Source organism: Boleophthalmus pectinirostris, unplaced genomic scaffold (assembly GCF_026225935.1).
Source record: "Boleophthalmus pectinirostris isolate CB_2022bp ecotype Guang Dong unplaced genomic scaffold, ASM2622593v1 HiC_scaffold_1, whole genome shotgun sequence".
Taxonomy (NCBI): domain Eukaryota; kingdom Metazoa; phylum Chordata; class Actinopteri; order Gobiiformes; family Gobiidae; genus Boleophthalmus; species Boleophthalmus pectinirostris.
In genome coordinates this window covers 15,706,716-15,719,771 of record NW_026570970.1, presented here as the reverse complement: position 1 = coordinate 15,719,771, position 13,056 = coordinate 15,706,716, and the positions used below count along the sequence as shown (strand labels likewise).

Below are 13,056 nucleotides of genomic sequence, written 5' to 3'. Positions count from 1 at the left end.
GTCCCTCAGTATCCAGGTAGGATCTATAGCAAAAGAAAAATTCACTTCTGTCAAATGGACAAAAGTTTTTTTCAGTGAAGACGTTTCACGGCTCACCCAAGCAGCTTCTCCACTTCTAGACAAATTGCCGGTGGACACTGCCTTATATCTGCCTGTCCGTTTGACAGAACAGAATTTTTCTTTTGCTTTTAACTATAAACTATAAACTTTCTAACTAATCTAATGTAATCTAATCATAACATTTCTAACCTATAGTCAATTAGTATCATAACCAGCTCTTTGATTGGCAACAGCACATGGACTCTTCCATTGTCCTCTCACAGACTATAGAACGTACAGAACATATAGGTTTAGGGATGTTCTTATGGTTTGATTTTACAAACAATTACAAAAAATACAAACTAAATATACAGAGGGTTGTATGATCAATAGTATGTTAATAGATTTGTGTTAATGACTGCATTTCTGTTTGTCAGATGTGTTGCAGCAAGCTTAGAAGAATTTAATTTCATTAGTTTATTTAAATATTTATTGTTTGAAACATAACAGGGAGAACAAAACGAAGAGACCATGTGTAATAATAACAACCCTTGCTTGCTCCCAAATAAAATTCACACAAGTTGTAAATGTGTAGAGAAGATCCATGATATAATAAAATAATAAAACTGATATACTACAGCTTTCCGCCGCCTCCTAAAACATTTCCATAAAGGTTTCAGTCTGTTTTTTCTGTTTATTTAAAAAACTCAAACTTCAATATTTACTTACTGTAAATGTGTTAAGTCAATTTTCTCTACCTAAATGAAGGTTGATTCAAAGCAATGTATGTATCCTACTTACAATGTTTGCTTTCAATTAAGATATTTAGTAAAAAAATTATATTTAGCCAAAAAAAATACACCATATTTACGTGAAATAACTACTGATGTCTATTTTGAGTATTTGTGTTCTACATATATTCCTGTTTTAATGTATTTCTGGTCTAATGGATGCTAAAATGTAATGTTAAAAATTTCTTAGAGGGACATTTATGCGCTTTTGGTGTTACGATCATTATCTTATTTCTGTTTTCACCTCTCCTATCCAACAACAAACTTAACGTGGGTGCTAGAATTTTCCATTAGAAAGCTGTTTTAGATCTGTATTGCAGCTTACAATGAACAAAGTCTAAACAATGATCTACTTCTGTAATAGTCCAATCAATACTAGCCTGAAAAAGCATGTCTTCTTTAATGGTATTCTATGTCTCTATATCTTTTGCAGGTGTAGTGTGGTCGTCTCGTGATGAAACTCGCCTGGTGAAGAATTTATTCACTGGGTACAACAAGGTTGTGCGTCCAGTGGCTCACTTCACAGACCCTGTGGTAGTGACCGTGGGGCTACAGCTCATCCAGCTCATCAGTGTGGTCGGACTCTATAAAAATATATAATAATAATCTGAATCAAACAGTCACTACATATCTAAACACATTCATTCTTACAGGACGAGGTCAACCAGATAGTCAGCAGCAATGTGCGCCTCAAACAGGTATTCACACAAATCACACAAATATGAATGCATTTATCACTTTTTGATACTATTGTTTGCTTATAAGAAGGCACATTATGAAAAATATTATATGACATGTTCTAATGGTTTTCTCTCTTCAGCCTACTCAAACTATTGTATTTTGATGTCATACATGTTTTGCTTTTGAGACTTGAGTGCAAAGAAAATTTCTGCTTTCTCCTTCCCCCGTATCCTCGCCCATTGCCCTATTATTAAATTAAATAAATGCTGCTTGCTACAGTAAAATGCCACTATTATAATCAGTTTTACAGGTTTAAACATGAAGTCACTAATATTGTTTTTTACAATGAATAAACTGTTTAAACAGAGCTCTACATATGTTATAGATTATTTCCAAGTACCAGAAAAAAGCGTTTTATGTCAGTGCTAGCACATCTGTCTCATAATATGTGAAAAGTGACCAGCACGTCTGTCCCACAGCTTTAGGCGATCCCTGTCTTTTCACTGCACAACATTTTTCAACCATACTCCCAGTTTCATTCTTCTTGACCTACTTTAGAAAGATGAATCTTTTTTTTTGGTGCAAATAATTAATAATATATTTACTATAAATCATTTTAAATGTTTTTACAATTTAAATTACAATTAATAAAGAAAATGGAACAACCATATTAACATGCATTTTATTATATATTTAGTGGTCTCTGCAGCAATTTCAATTCAGACCAGTATTTGCCATCAGTGAACTCTGATTATTACCTGTATTATGAGTAGGAATTGAAAATAAACACAACATTATGCATAGTATGATCTATAAACTAGGGATGTAACAATAACCAAAATATCGTAATATTATATCACCAAAAGTCTCACAATAATATCGTGGGCTGTCACAGTATATCGAATCACAAGTTTCTTTGCTTAAATGCATGGTTTAATAGTAGCAACAGCTTATAAACATTGGGAACTACATATCCCATGATTGATTTCAGTGCAGCCAACATGAAGAAATATATTTTTTACTTGAATTCCTGGGATTATGACGGAAATAATTCACACCAAAATCTTGTCAAGGTATTTTAAAAGCAAAAAAGTGTCCCATCTACAATTACATTAGCCTCTTCAAAATATTGCAATAAATATTTTACCATAAGATGAATATTGTGATAATATCGTACCGTGAAAAGTATTTATTTTTGAGGATAGCACATGATACAATTTTTTCCCCAAGCCCCAAACCCTTATTAAAGCCTCTGTTTTATCCTTTGTGTTATCCCTCCTTGTGTTAAAGTAAAGGCAGCATTAATGTTATTGTTCAGAACTTCCCATTGTTACACATGCCTGTCTCTTTCTATATCCAGCAATGGAAAGATGTGAACCTGAAGTGGAACCCGGAGGATTATGGGGGAATCAAAAAGATCAGAGTTCCCTCCACTGACATTTGGAGGCCAGACTTGGTTCTCTACAACAAGTAAGCCCCTCCCACAACTATAGTTAACCCACTTCAGCTGCAGGCCGTGTATTTAAGTACTGCATTTTCCAGCAACGAATTGAGCACCTGATGTTTGCATCACACTTTCCTATACGCCGCAGTGTGTGGAGTGAAAGCTCACATTTCAGGCTAAATCTGGCCTGGTGTTACCCCTCAAGAGCACCCAGCAACCCCCCCCTACACACACACACGCACACACTGGGCTTACATGTCTTATGGGGGCACTGCATTGACTTGCATTTCCTGGATACTGGTTTTTACTTTAACATTAGTTACTGTTGAAGCTATTTTAACTTAACTTTGTACCATGTTGTTGATCTAATAATTAAGTATAAGAATAACCAAAATATAGTAATATCGTATCGTCAAAAGTCTCACAATAATATCATGGACCATCACAACATATCGACTCACAAGTTTCTTTGCTTAAATTCATTGTTATGGGGCAGCAATAGCCAAAAAAAACAGAGGGAACTACATCAACCATGATACTTTGCTCCGTTTTGGAGTAAACTACATGAAGAAATAGCAGTTCTAAGCACTTTTAAATCTTAGTTCTTCAAATAAAAAAAAATTAAAGAAAGTAGCATATATACAATTTTGTTAGTGTCCACAGAATATCGCAGTAAATACAGTACCTTGAGATGTATATTGTGAAAATATCGTACTGTGAAATTTGGATATCGTTACATCCCTAGTATATATGTCATGGGGATCTGATTTTTATCCCTATAAGACAAGGCCGGTCCTCATAATGTTAGTGTGTATACCATAGACTGTAAATATAAATGGACATAGCTAGGGAACACTTGTGGCTACATCAGCTCTGGCTCCAATTGTCTTTACTTTGAAAAATTATCACCCCTTTCTCTGTAACTGCTGCTGTGAGCCTCATCATTTTGGTCTTAAAACTGTTGTATTAATCGTCGTATTTACATGATCCTAGTGTTTTCATTTCTTTATTTCATCCATAAATAAATTCCTATTCCTAATATGGAAATCAGCTCTAAATTCTCCCCTATAACCACTAGCATCGTGAGTTTCATTTGACTGGACTGGTGGCGTCACACTCTCTTAGTTCACGTCTTTATTTCAGTCTATAGTGTACGCACATTTTGTCCTCACAGTGTGATAATGAACTGTCCACACAGAACATATGCCCACACTGACACACTGCTGCGTTCTCCCTGACAACCGGTGTCGCATAGACTCACACCAGGCCACGCTCTGGTTGGCTGCTTGTGTGAAACCAGTGGAAGCATCCTCAGGCTCCAGTGTCTCTCCGCGTTTACATTCCTCTCATTACCTCCCCCCACTCACCCTCTGATGTAAACACACAGCAATATTAGGCTCTTTTCTGATCTATGTTATAATGTTGTTTCCTCATCAAAAACATACCTGGAGTTGTGTTTTGTTTCAGTGTTACATTTTAACACACAAACAGTGCTTACTTAGAAGTTCCTCTCTGTTCCACTTTGTGATATCGTGTGATAATACAGAAAGTGCCCCACTGTGTTTTTAAACTCCATACACCTTCACTAGAATAATGTTTCCTGCCCTAGAATTTCCAATCACCACTGAATTAAAGGTAAAAGGTAAATGTTAGCATAAAAACTACCACTTCATGACTTCATATGGAGTTATCAAACTATGGCTGTTTATATGATGATGGTCTGAACAGAAGACGCAAAATGGTGCAGCGTCTTAATTTTTTATTCCGCGTTTAGACAACGTTTTCAGGAGGAAATCTGCGTGCATACAGTGACACAAAAGTGTGAAATTTGATTGGGTATGCATGCCAGGCGGCTCGGTGGTGATGTATGTGACATAAACACATACACGATGTCAGCAGATCTTACCAGAGTTTTGCGTCTTGGGCAGTGTAGATGGAAATGCTACAGGGAAGCATATTCAACTTTTCCACTCTGGAGGGTTGTTTCAGATTTTTTCATTTTTAGCTCCAAAAACGCCGTCACCATCTAAACGAAAGGCATGTCTGATAAAATGTTTTGTTATTTTTACCCATAAGCATTCTCCTGTAAACAGGCTCTAATACACTGGGGACTCACACATGTGTGAGTGAAACAAAACACAACTCCATGTATGTTTTTGTGGAGAAGACAGCATGACAACATAGGATAAAGCTCACAAGAATCTATTTTGTATAATATAGGACCTTAAAGGAGTGAAATTCATGATACTTGTGAGGGATAATATTACCTGGTAGTAGTTTCCAGGATTAGCACATTGCAGAGTTCAAGTTCATAGATGCAGAGTTCATAGGGTTCAGTTTAGTCGAGCCACTTAAGGCAATAGTAGTGGTGAAGAGTAAGATGGAGACCCTAAGGAGGTTACCCCTAAGTGGTTCAGCTGCTGTGGTAGAGAAGAGGAAGCCAGTCACGTATATTTGAATCTACAGGATAGCACAGGCAAGAGTTTTTATATTAATAACTTGACATGTGATTAGTTTAAAGTAAAGGAGATGCAGGAGATCTTTATTTTTTCTATTTTGTAACTTAAAAACCAACTAAAAAAATATCTTGTTGTTTGAATGCACACCTCTGCTTTGTTTGCATGTCTGTAGCGCGGACGGAGACTTTGCCATAGTCCACGAGACCAAAGTGCTGCTGGAGCATACAGGGATGATCACGTGGAACCCTCCCGCCATCTTTAAGAGCTACTGTGAGATCATCGTCCTTCACTTCCCCTTCGACCTGCAGAACTGCAGCATGAAGCTGGGTACCTGGACCTATGACGGCAAGCTGGTCGTCATAAACCCTGTAATCACTCAATTCAATTCTGTCATCTCAGTATAAACACACACAACTGATGTCACATTGGGGGTCTTCTACAATGTTCAGGAGTTATCATGATGACACAATGTACACATAAGCAGACACAGAGCACATTTTTAAGACTGAGAACTGAGAAAAACACAAAATGGATTTAAACAACATGTTTTCAGAAGCCTGTGATCAATATGAGTGTTCATGGTCCTGTCCTTGTTGCTGAATGAATGGTTGGTTGTGAGGGGTTGGGCATTGATAAAAAGAAAACTAGTTTGCTGAGGTTCCTGTAGCACCAATGTCAGAAGCAAATCAACAATGCAAGTGACAAAAAGAGCTACTAATGCATTATAGTTACATTGATTGTATCTCAGATGTTTTCTTTTGGTTCTTTTTGCACTTTTGTCTGTGATTCTACCAGAATTATTATCAATTATTTACTTTACTATCTGAGTCCCTAATTAGACTCAAAAGTGTATTCTCACATAACACCACTAGATGCGATCTATCTTACTCCTGTCTGATAATGTGTCAGCTTTGGCCTGACAGAAGAAGAGAGAGCACAGGTGAGACTGAACAAAGGCCAGGTGACAGGAGGGGGAAACTTAACAGATAATATCTTTTTCTTAAACATGTGTCAATGAAACAAGACACAACTCAAGACACAAATTTGTTTTTGATGAGGAAAGAACTTTACAGCATAGATCAGAATATAGCATAATGTGGGCCCTTTAAAGATAAAAAAAAGCTTCTCAAAATATGTTGCTTTAACCAACACAAACAGTGTCAAATAATGAATCAGTCATCATCAACAAACTTATGACCAACATTCATAGGAAACAACCTAAAGGAATAACTTTGAATTTAATCTGTACAGAAATATTATGATGTACAGTCAAATCCTGCTAAACCTCTTCTCATAGGACAGTGACCGGCCGGACCTGAGCCACTTCATGGAGAGTGGGGAGTGGGTGATGAAGGACTTCCGCAGTTGGAAGCACCAGGTGTTCTACTCGTGCTGCCCGGACACTCCTTACCTGGACATCACGTACCACTTCCTGATGCTGCGTCTGCCTCTCTACTTCATCGTCAACGTCATCATCCCCTGTATGCTCTTCTCCTTCCTCACGGGCCTGGTCTTCTACCTGCCCACTGACTCAGGTATGGAAAAGCAACCAGATTCACAAAGTAGCTCTAACAAAAATATGGAAAAAAAGGCAAGGTCAGTTACAAAATACTATACAGCACAATACAATAGTAACAGTAATATAGACTTAGACAAACATTATTGATTTACAAGAGAAATTATTTGGAAATCAGAGGTGTACAGAGTGAACAGAAATGGAGATAGGACAGTACCCTGAGGAGCTCCTACATTACTGACTGCGGTATCAGACAGGGTGCTCCCCAGTTGCACGTACTGAGGTCTGCCTAACAAGTAGTCTGTAATCCAGGAGATAATTCAGGAGCTGACACCCATCCTGAGCAGCTTCTCACTCACCAGTGAGGGATGGATTGTATTAAAGGCTCTGGAGATCAAAAAACAATATCCTCACAGAGCCCTTAACACTATACAGATATTTTGTTCTTATGAGGGAATTACTGAAATGCCTATCATGTTTCCTTTTCTTCATTTTACGGTGACTTGTGGTGCTAAATTGCAATTTGAAAAGAAGCAGTAAGCAAATCACAAAAGCTGCAATTTTGACCCTAAACATTAACCCTGTAGTTTAGATCTGTACAAACATGTTTTGGAATATGATTCTTGTATTACTTCATCATTTCATAGTTCATTCTTTTGTCAGATCTTCTGGGCATGCGTGCTTAAAATGTGAACTTTAAACAAAATCCTATTATCAAACATAAGTAATTTTCATGTTTCATGTATTTTTATTTGGTTGGTGACTATCTCATTACAGTCTACATACATTAGATTCAGTCTGATGCCCATGAAATAAAACAGTATGTATAACTTTACAATCAAATCAAACACTAAAGTCAATGAGCAGCTATATGCAGAAACTAAAGCTTATTGCATCTGCCCTTATCTCCATTGATAGCACATTAATGGACATTTATCTGCTAAATTATTACAACATGTTTATTGTCTTCATATACAAATAAACATAGAAAAGCAGCTGCAACTCCTAAACTAACAGTCTCTATTTTCAGTCTGCATTGAACATTTACTGAATTTGTTCCAATTTAACATTTTTCAAAAAGTTTTTTGGTGTTTCTGTCTTGTGAATTAACAGAGCAAAAAATGTTTTACCATATTTTGTTCATAATAGGCTCGCCTCATGCTTTTGTCTTTCGCCCCGTCTTCTCTCTCCCGGGTTTGAGTGGATTTCAGAATGTCAAAACAAAATGAAATTCCCACTGAGTAAATCTCATTTCAGCAGAAGCTTAGACCAAGACAGTCCAATAATAAATTCCCAGTGAATCGTAAAATGTCAGCCATGTTTAATCTGTAGGAGAGTCCCAATTCTGTCCAGATTCTCTTCAGTCTCTATATAAATGAATACTAATGCACAAAGAGGAAGATTAGCGGAAAACACTTGAATGCTACAATGTTATGATCATTTAAAGGACCAATATTACACAAAATTGACTCTTGTGAGCTTTTATTCATGTAATAACGTGGTCGCCTCATCAAAAACGTATCTGGAGTTAAGTTTTGTTTCATTCACACGTTTGAGTAACCCTTTACTGTAAGTCTGTCCACCTTGTGATGACATATACTTGTAGTTTTCAAGTTAACGGCTACTTTTACTTTTAGTTTTACCTTTAGTTCAAATGAGAGTGGCAATTCCAGGGCTGAAATTATCCAAACGCTTCTAGTGAAGGTGTATGGAGTTTAAAAATGCAATGGAGCACTTCCTGTTTTACTACATGACATTGCAAGTTGGAACAGAGTGTTTTCTGCTTGAGAGAAGAACTCAACCTAAATATGCAGGACTGAAGAGTTAAACTTGTGTGAATGAAACAAAACAACTCCATGTATGTTTTTGATGAACAAATAACATTATAACATACATCAGAAAATTATATGGGCCCTTTAAACAGACAGCATGCTCCAAACTTGGCCTTTAAATATGGGGAGTCTAGCCTCAACCTCCACATCTGGCATGGCTATGGGAGCAGACCGGGCTCATTACCCAGAGTCCCTCAGTGCTGTCATGTCTGAACCAGGCCTTTGCTTTAATGTATTATACATCACTTGATCTGCGCCTCTGATATGACTGCTGACAGAACAGTGTGGAGAGAGGCTGATGCCAGGAGATGCTCTCAGTGGGAAACGGCAGCATCACAAACTACACGCCCTGAATACGGCTGCTGTGAATCACTGTCAGTTTGTTTACTCTTTCTTTGGTTTGATTTGAGAATAAAACGTCTGTTCAATGTTTTAAAGTGCAGTAAGTGTCTGGAGGCCTCGCTCGCATGGGCCTCACATGAAGCCTGGGTTTCAATTGATTGGTTCAGTATAGTAAGGCCACAAAGTTGTAATGTCATATAGACTATAAACGAATGACTAAGGGACTGTGAGCACCACTAATTGTATTTGGCTCCAGTCAAATGATGCTTGTGATGCTTGAGGTTATAAGGGCGAATTCAGAGCTGTTTTCCATATTATTTAGGAACAAAATACTGAAATAAAAACACCAGGATCATGTAGTGCGGGTTAATATAAACTTTTTTAGTCCAAAATGACGAGGCTCACTGCAGCAGTTACAGAGGGAGGGTGACAGCTGGAGCTGGAAGTGTCCCCATGTCCACTTCCTATTTGGAAAGCGGCTGCTAGTGGGTTAGTTATTTCCATTTATATAGCCTATACAGCCTAATCGTATTATCGGTATCATCATGAATATCTCTTATCTCCAGAACTATGCTGCATTTTTTGGATTTGAGACAGTTCAGCTCAGTCATCTTCATTTACTGTGGTGGTAATTTCTCAAAAGTGAAGAGTGTTGTTAAGAATACTCTACTGAAAAGACTCATATAGCATGTTTTGGTATTTTTTATGTATTTTAACAATCAGGCTAAAGGCTAAAGTTCTTTAAATCATACTGAATTTATAGTCTGTAAGTCAATTTTCCATGCAGTAGGCTATTTCTGTCTCTAGGGGGCCCCAGATCTCTTTGAAAAGCTGAATAAATCATACCACGAGGAGCACAGACGTAAGGCACTGTGATTGTGGTTCAGACCATAATAGCTGACACCTCAATTTACTCGTATTGATTTACTCTGGGCGATTTATATTCATCAAATACACCCAAACTGTGCCTCTTGAAATGGGATGCCTGTGTCCAAGGTTTAGCTGAACCATTTTGAGCCACGTTCCCCCTATAGAAAATGGCATAACATGATTGCACCATACGTATTTATATCTTTTTCAGTGTTGTGTTGTGCATGTAACTGTATGATGCAGGTGAGAAGATGACCCTGTCCATCTCTGTGCTCCTGTCCCTCACCGTTTTCCTTCTGGTCATCGTGGAGCTCATCCCCTCTACTTCCAGCGCGGTGCCCCTCATCGGAAAATACATGCTTTTCACCATGGTTTTCGTCATCGCTTCTATCATTATCACCGTCATTGTGATCAACACTCACCACCGCTCCCCCAGTACACACACCATGCCTGAGTGGGTCCGCAAGGTACGCATATCCCATTTATTACATGGAGACTACCGCCCTCCAGTGGTAAAACTGTGGTATTGCTTCTCCTTGTGTTTTATTCTCACCCCAAGTGCCCTGTTTTACTGCTCTAATGTTTGTACCCTTTGTTTTACGACAGGTTTTTATTGAGACTATCCCCAACATTATGTTCTTCTCCACAATGAAGCGTCCAGGAAAGGAGAAGCAGATTAGAAACATCTATGGAGCGGACTTTGACATCTCAGACATCTCAGGTAACCAGGCGACCTCAGTGCCCTACCAGTCCCCCATCACCAAGAACCCAGATGTGCGCAGCGCCATAGAGGGAGTCAAATACATCGCAGAGACCATGAAATCGGATGAGGAGTCTAACAATGTGAGCAATTTTATTTTGTCTTCTATGTAAAAGTTCATGATAGTCTATATGTACAAAAAAACAAACACACACAAAGTCCCAAAGATACTAGTAAAAAAGAGTTTATACTTAATAGTAGGTTATACATTATAGACCCATACTTAAAGGTGTATTGCTTCACTTTTCTGGTAGATGACCTGCCAGCTGTTTGTCTCCATGGAGATGCTATTGCTTTGCCTGAAATATTCCACAGTGTGACATTAAACTTATTTAACTCTACGGAGACGGACTGGTGGCACAATCAAGCAAGTTACTAGTCAGATCTGTGAAGAGGTAGTTTTTTGTTGTTGTTGTTGTTGTTTTTGGTGGGTTTTTTTTGGTTTTTTTTGGCAATACAAACACCTGTAAGTGAATAAATCTGGATAGATGTTTAATCCCATACTGTGGAACATCCAAGGCAAAACAATAATTTCTATGGAGACAAGCAAACACCAGACCTTTCATTCACCTCTAAAAGCCACACACTCAACTTGACATGCTGAAATACACACGTTACATAGATTTTTATTTTATATATTTTTTTAAATAAACAAACAAACTAACTTTCAGTATGAACATAAAAGCACCAGTCCAATAAAAATCAGACATATGTTATGGGTTTTTTGTTTTTTTGTTTTGTTTTGTTTGTTTTTTTTTATCAAAATGATGCGGAATCATATTATTAACATTAACACCATTCATAATCAAAACATAGACTATAACACATGTGCCCAGGACTACAACAGGACTAAACCAGGACTGATCCCTGGACTGAACCAGGACCAAACCAGGACTGATCCCAGGACTGAACCAGGACTAAAACAGGACTAAACCAGGACTGAACCAGGACTGAACCAGGACTGAACTAGGACTGAACCAGGACTAAAACAGGACTGATCTCTGGACTGATCCCTGGACTGAACCAGGACTGAACCAGGGCTAAACCAGAATTAAATAGGATTAAACCAGGACTAAACCAGGACTAATTTTGGACGTGAGAGAGAGAAGGGAGAACCCCAGGCCAGCGGTCACCCGACGTCTATGCGGGCACACCTCCGGGTCCATCCAGACCCTCAGTGCTGCTTTAGTCCTGTTTTAGTCCTGTTTTAGTCCTGGTTTAGTCCTGGTTCAGTCCTGGTCCCCTCATGTTGAAGGACATGACTGCAGATATCATTAGCCTATGCAGGTTGTTTTCACCAATATCACCAATATCTCTGGTTTAAAATTTAAGTTGTGGCTATTTTATATTTGTTATTTTTTATATCTCACGTTGGCAGAAGTGGGTGGATGGCGTACCCCTCGTACCACACCCACTACACCTCTGCTTATATCAGAAAGGTTACACAGTGCACCTTTAGCAATTACAATACAGTGGTGTCTTTATTACACTACTGATACTTAAGTAGGCCTACAAATTTTACATATAACTGTCACCACTATTTATTTCAGGTCAAGCGTTTATCTGAATTTGAATTTGTCTATGATGTATTTTTAGTCCTTATTTACGTCTCATTAACCAGAGGCCTATTTGTTATTTCCCTGCAGGCAGCGGAGGAGTGGAAGTTTGTTGCCATGGTGCTGGACCACATTCTGCTTTGTGTCTTCATGGCCGTGTGTCTCATTGGGACTTTGGGCGTGTTCGCAGGTCGTCTCATAGAGCTAAGCCTGCTCTGAAGTCCTGACTCAGTCCAGGCCCAGTCCAAACCAGCCTATTATTGTTAAATATGTTTGCATTCTTGAGTTTTTGACTGCTGTTCTAGTTTGGTGACTTTGTATTTATACTGTTTGATTTTTAATATCTGAGAATAAGCTACATTATCTTGAACTTTGTTATGTTTGTCTTGACACATTTATGGGAACAACTATTAAAAGTATTATTATCATCGTTATCATTTTTTACCATTCCAACTTGTTAATGCACATAACTTTTTGGTTGGTGTTCCACAATATGACATTAAGCAAATCTACTTTACATTTATTCAATTACAGGTGGTTGCCTCTCCACAGATCTGACCTGTAACTTTGTAAACATTTCTATCATCATGGAGAAAAGCATTTGACAGACCCTCCACCAGAAATGTTACACAATGCACCTTTAAGTGTGGTTTTATGACTAGTATGAACTGGTCACTGAAAAATCCTCAATTTGACTGTCAAATATATTTGCATACTTTGTTGCTTTTTTCCCAAGCACACCCTTAGCTTCAGCTTTAGTTTGGAA

The 13,056-nt window shown here is 38.1% G+C and overlaps 1 protein-coding gene across 1 annotated transcript; it reads left to right on the top strand.

Moving 5' to 3' along the window:
- The first annotated feature begins 1,220 nt into the window (after positions 1-1,220).
- On the top strand, positions 1,221-12,509 carry LOC110166548 (acetylcholine receptor subunit alpha-like). Its single transcript, XM_020931802.1, has 8 exons — positions 1,221-1,406; positions 1,484-1,528; positions 2,872-2,981; positions 5,587-5,782; positions 6,712-6,949; positions 10,218-10,441; positions 10,581-10,817; positions 12,381-12,509. Exons 1-8 carry the CDS (start codon positions 1,221-1,223, stop codon positions 12,507-12,509), a joined length of 1,365 nt encoding a protein of 454 aa, XP_020787461.1.
- Positions 12,510-13,056: the final 547 nt, after the last annotated feature.

Bases quoted from the DNA above. Each gene is read 5' to 3' on its own strand.
- LOC110166548 (XM_020931802.1), top strand. From the start codon at position 1,221: ATGTCTTCTTTAATGGTATTCTATGTCTCTATATCTTTTGCAGGTGTA. The intron at 1,407-1,483 runs GTCGGACTCTAT...TCATTCTTACAG, and splicing joins TCATCCAGCTCATCAGTGTG to GACGAGGTCAACCAGATAGT. The intron at 1,529-2,871 runs GTATTCACACAA...TTCTATATCCAG, and splicing joins GCAATGTGCGCCTCAAACAG to CAATGGAAAGATGTGAACCT.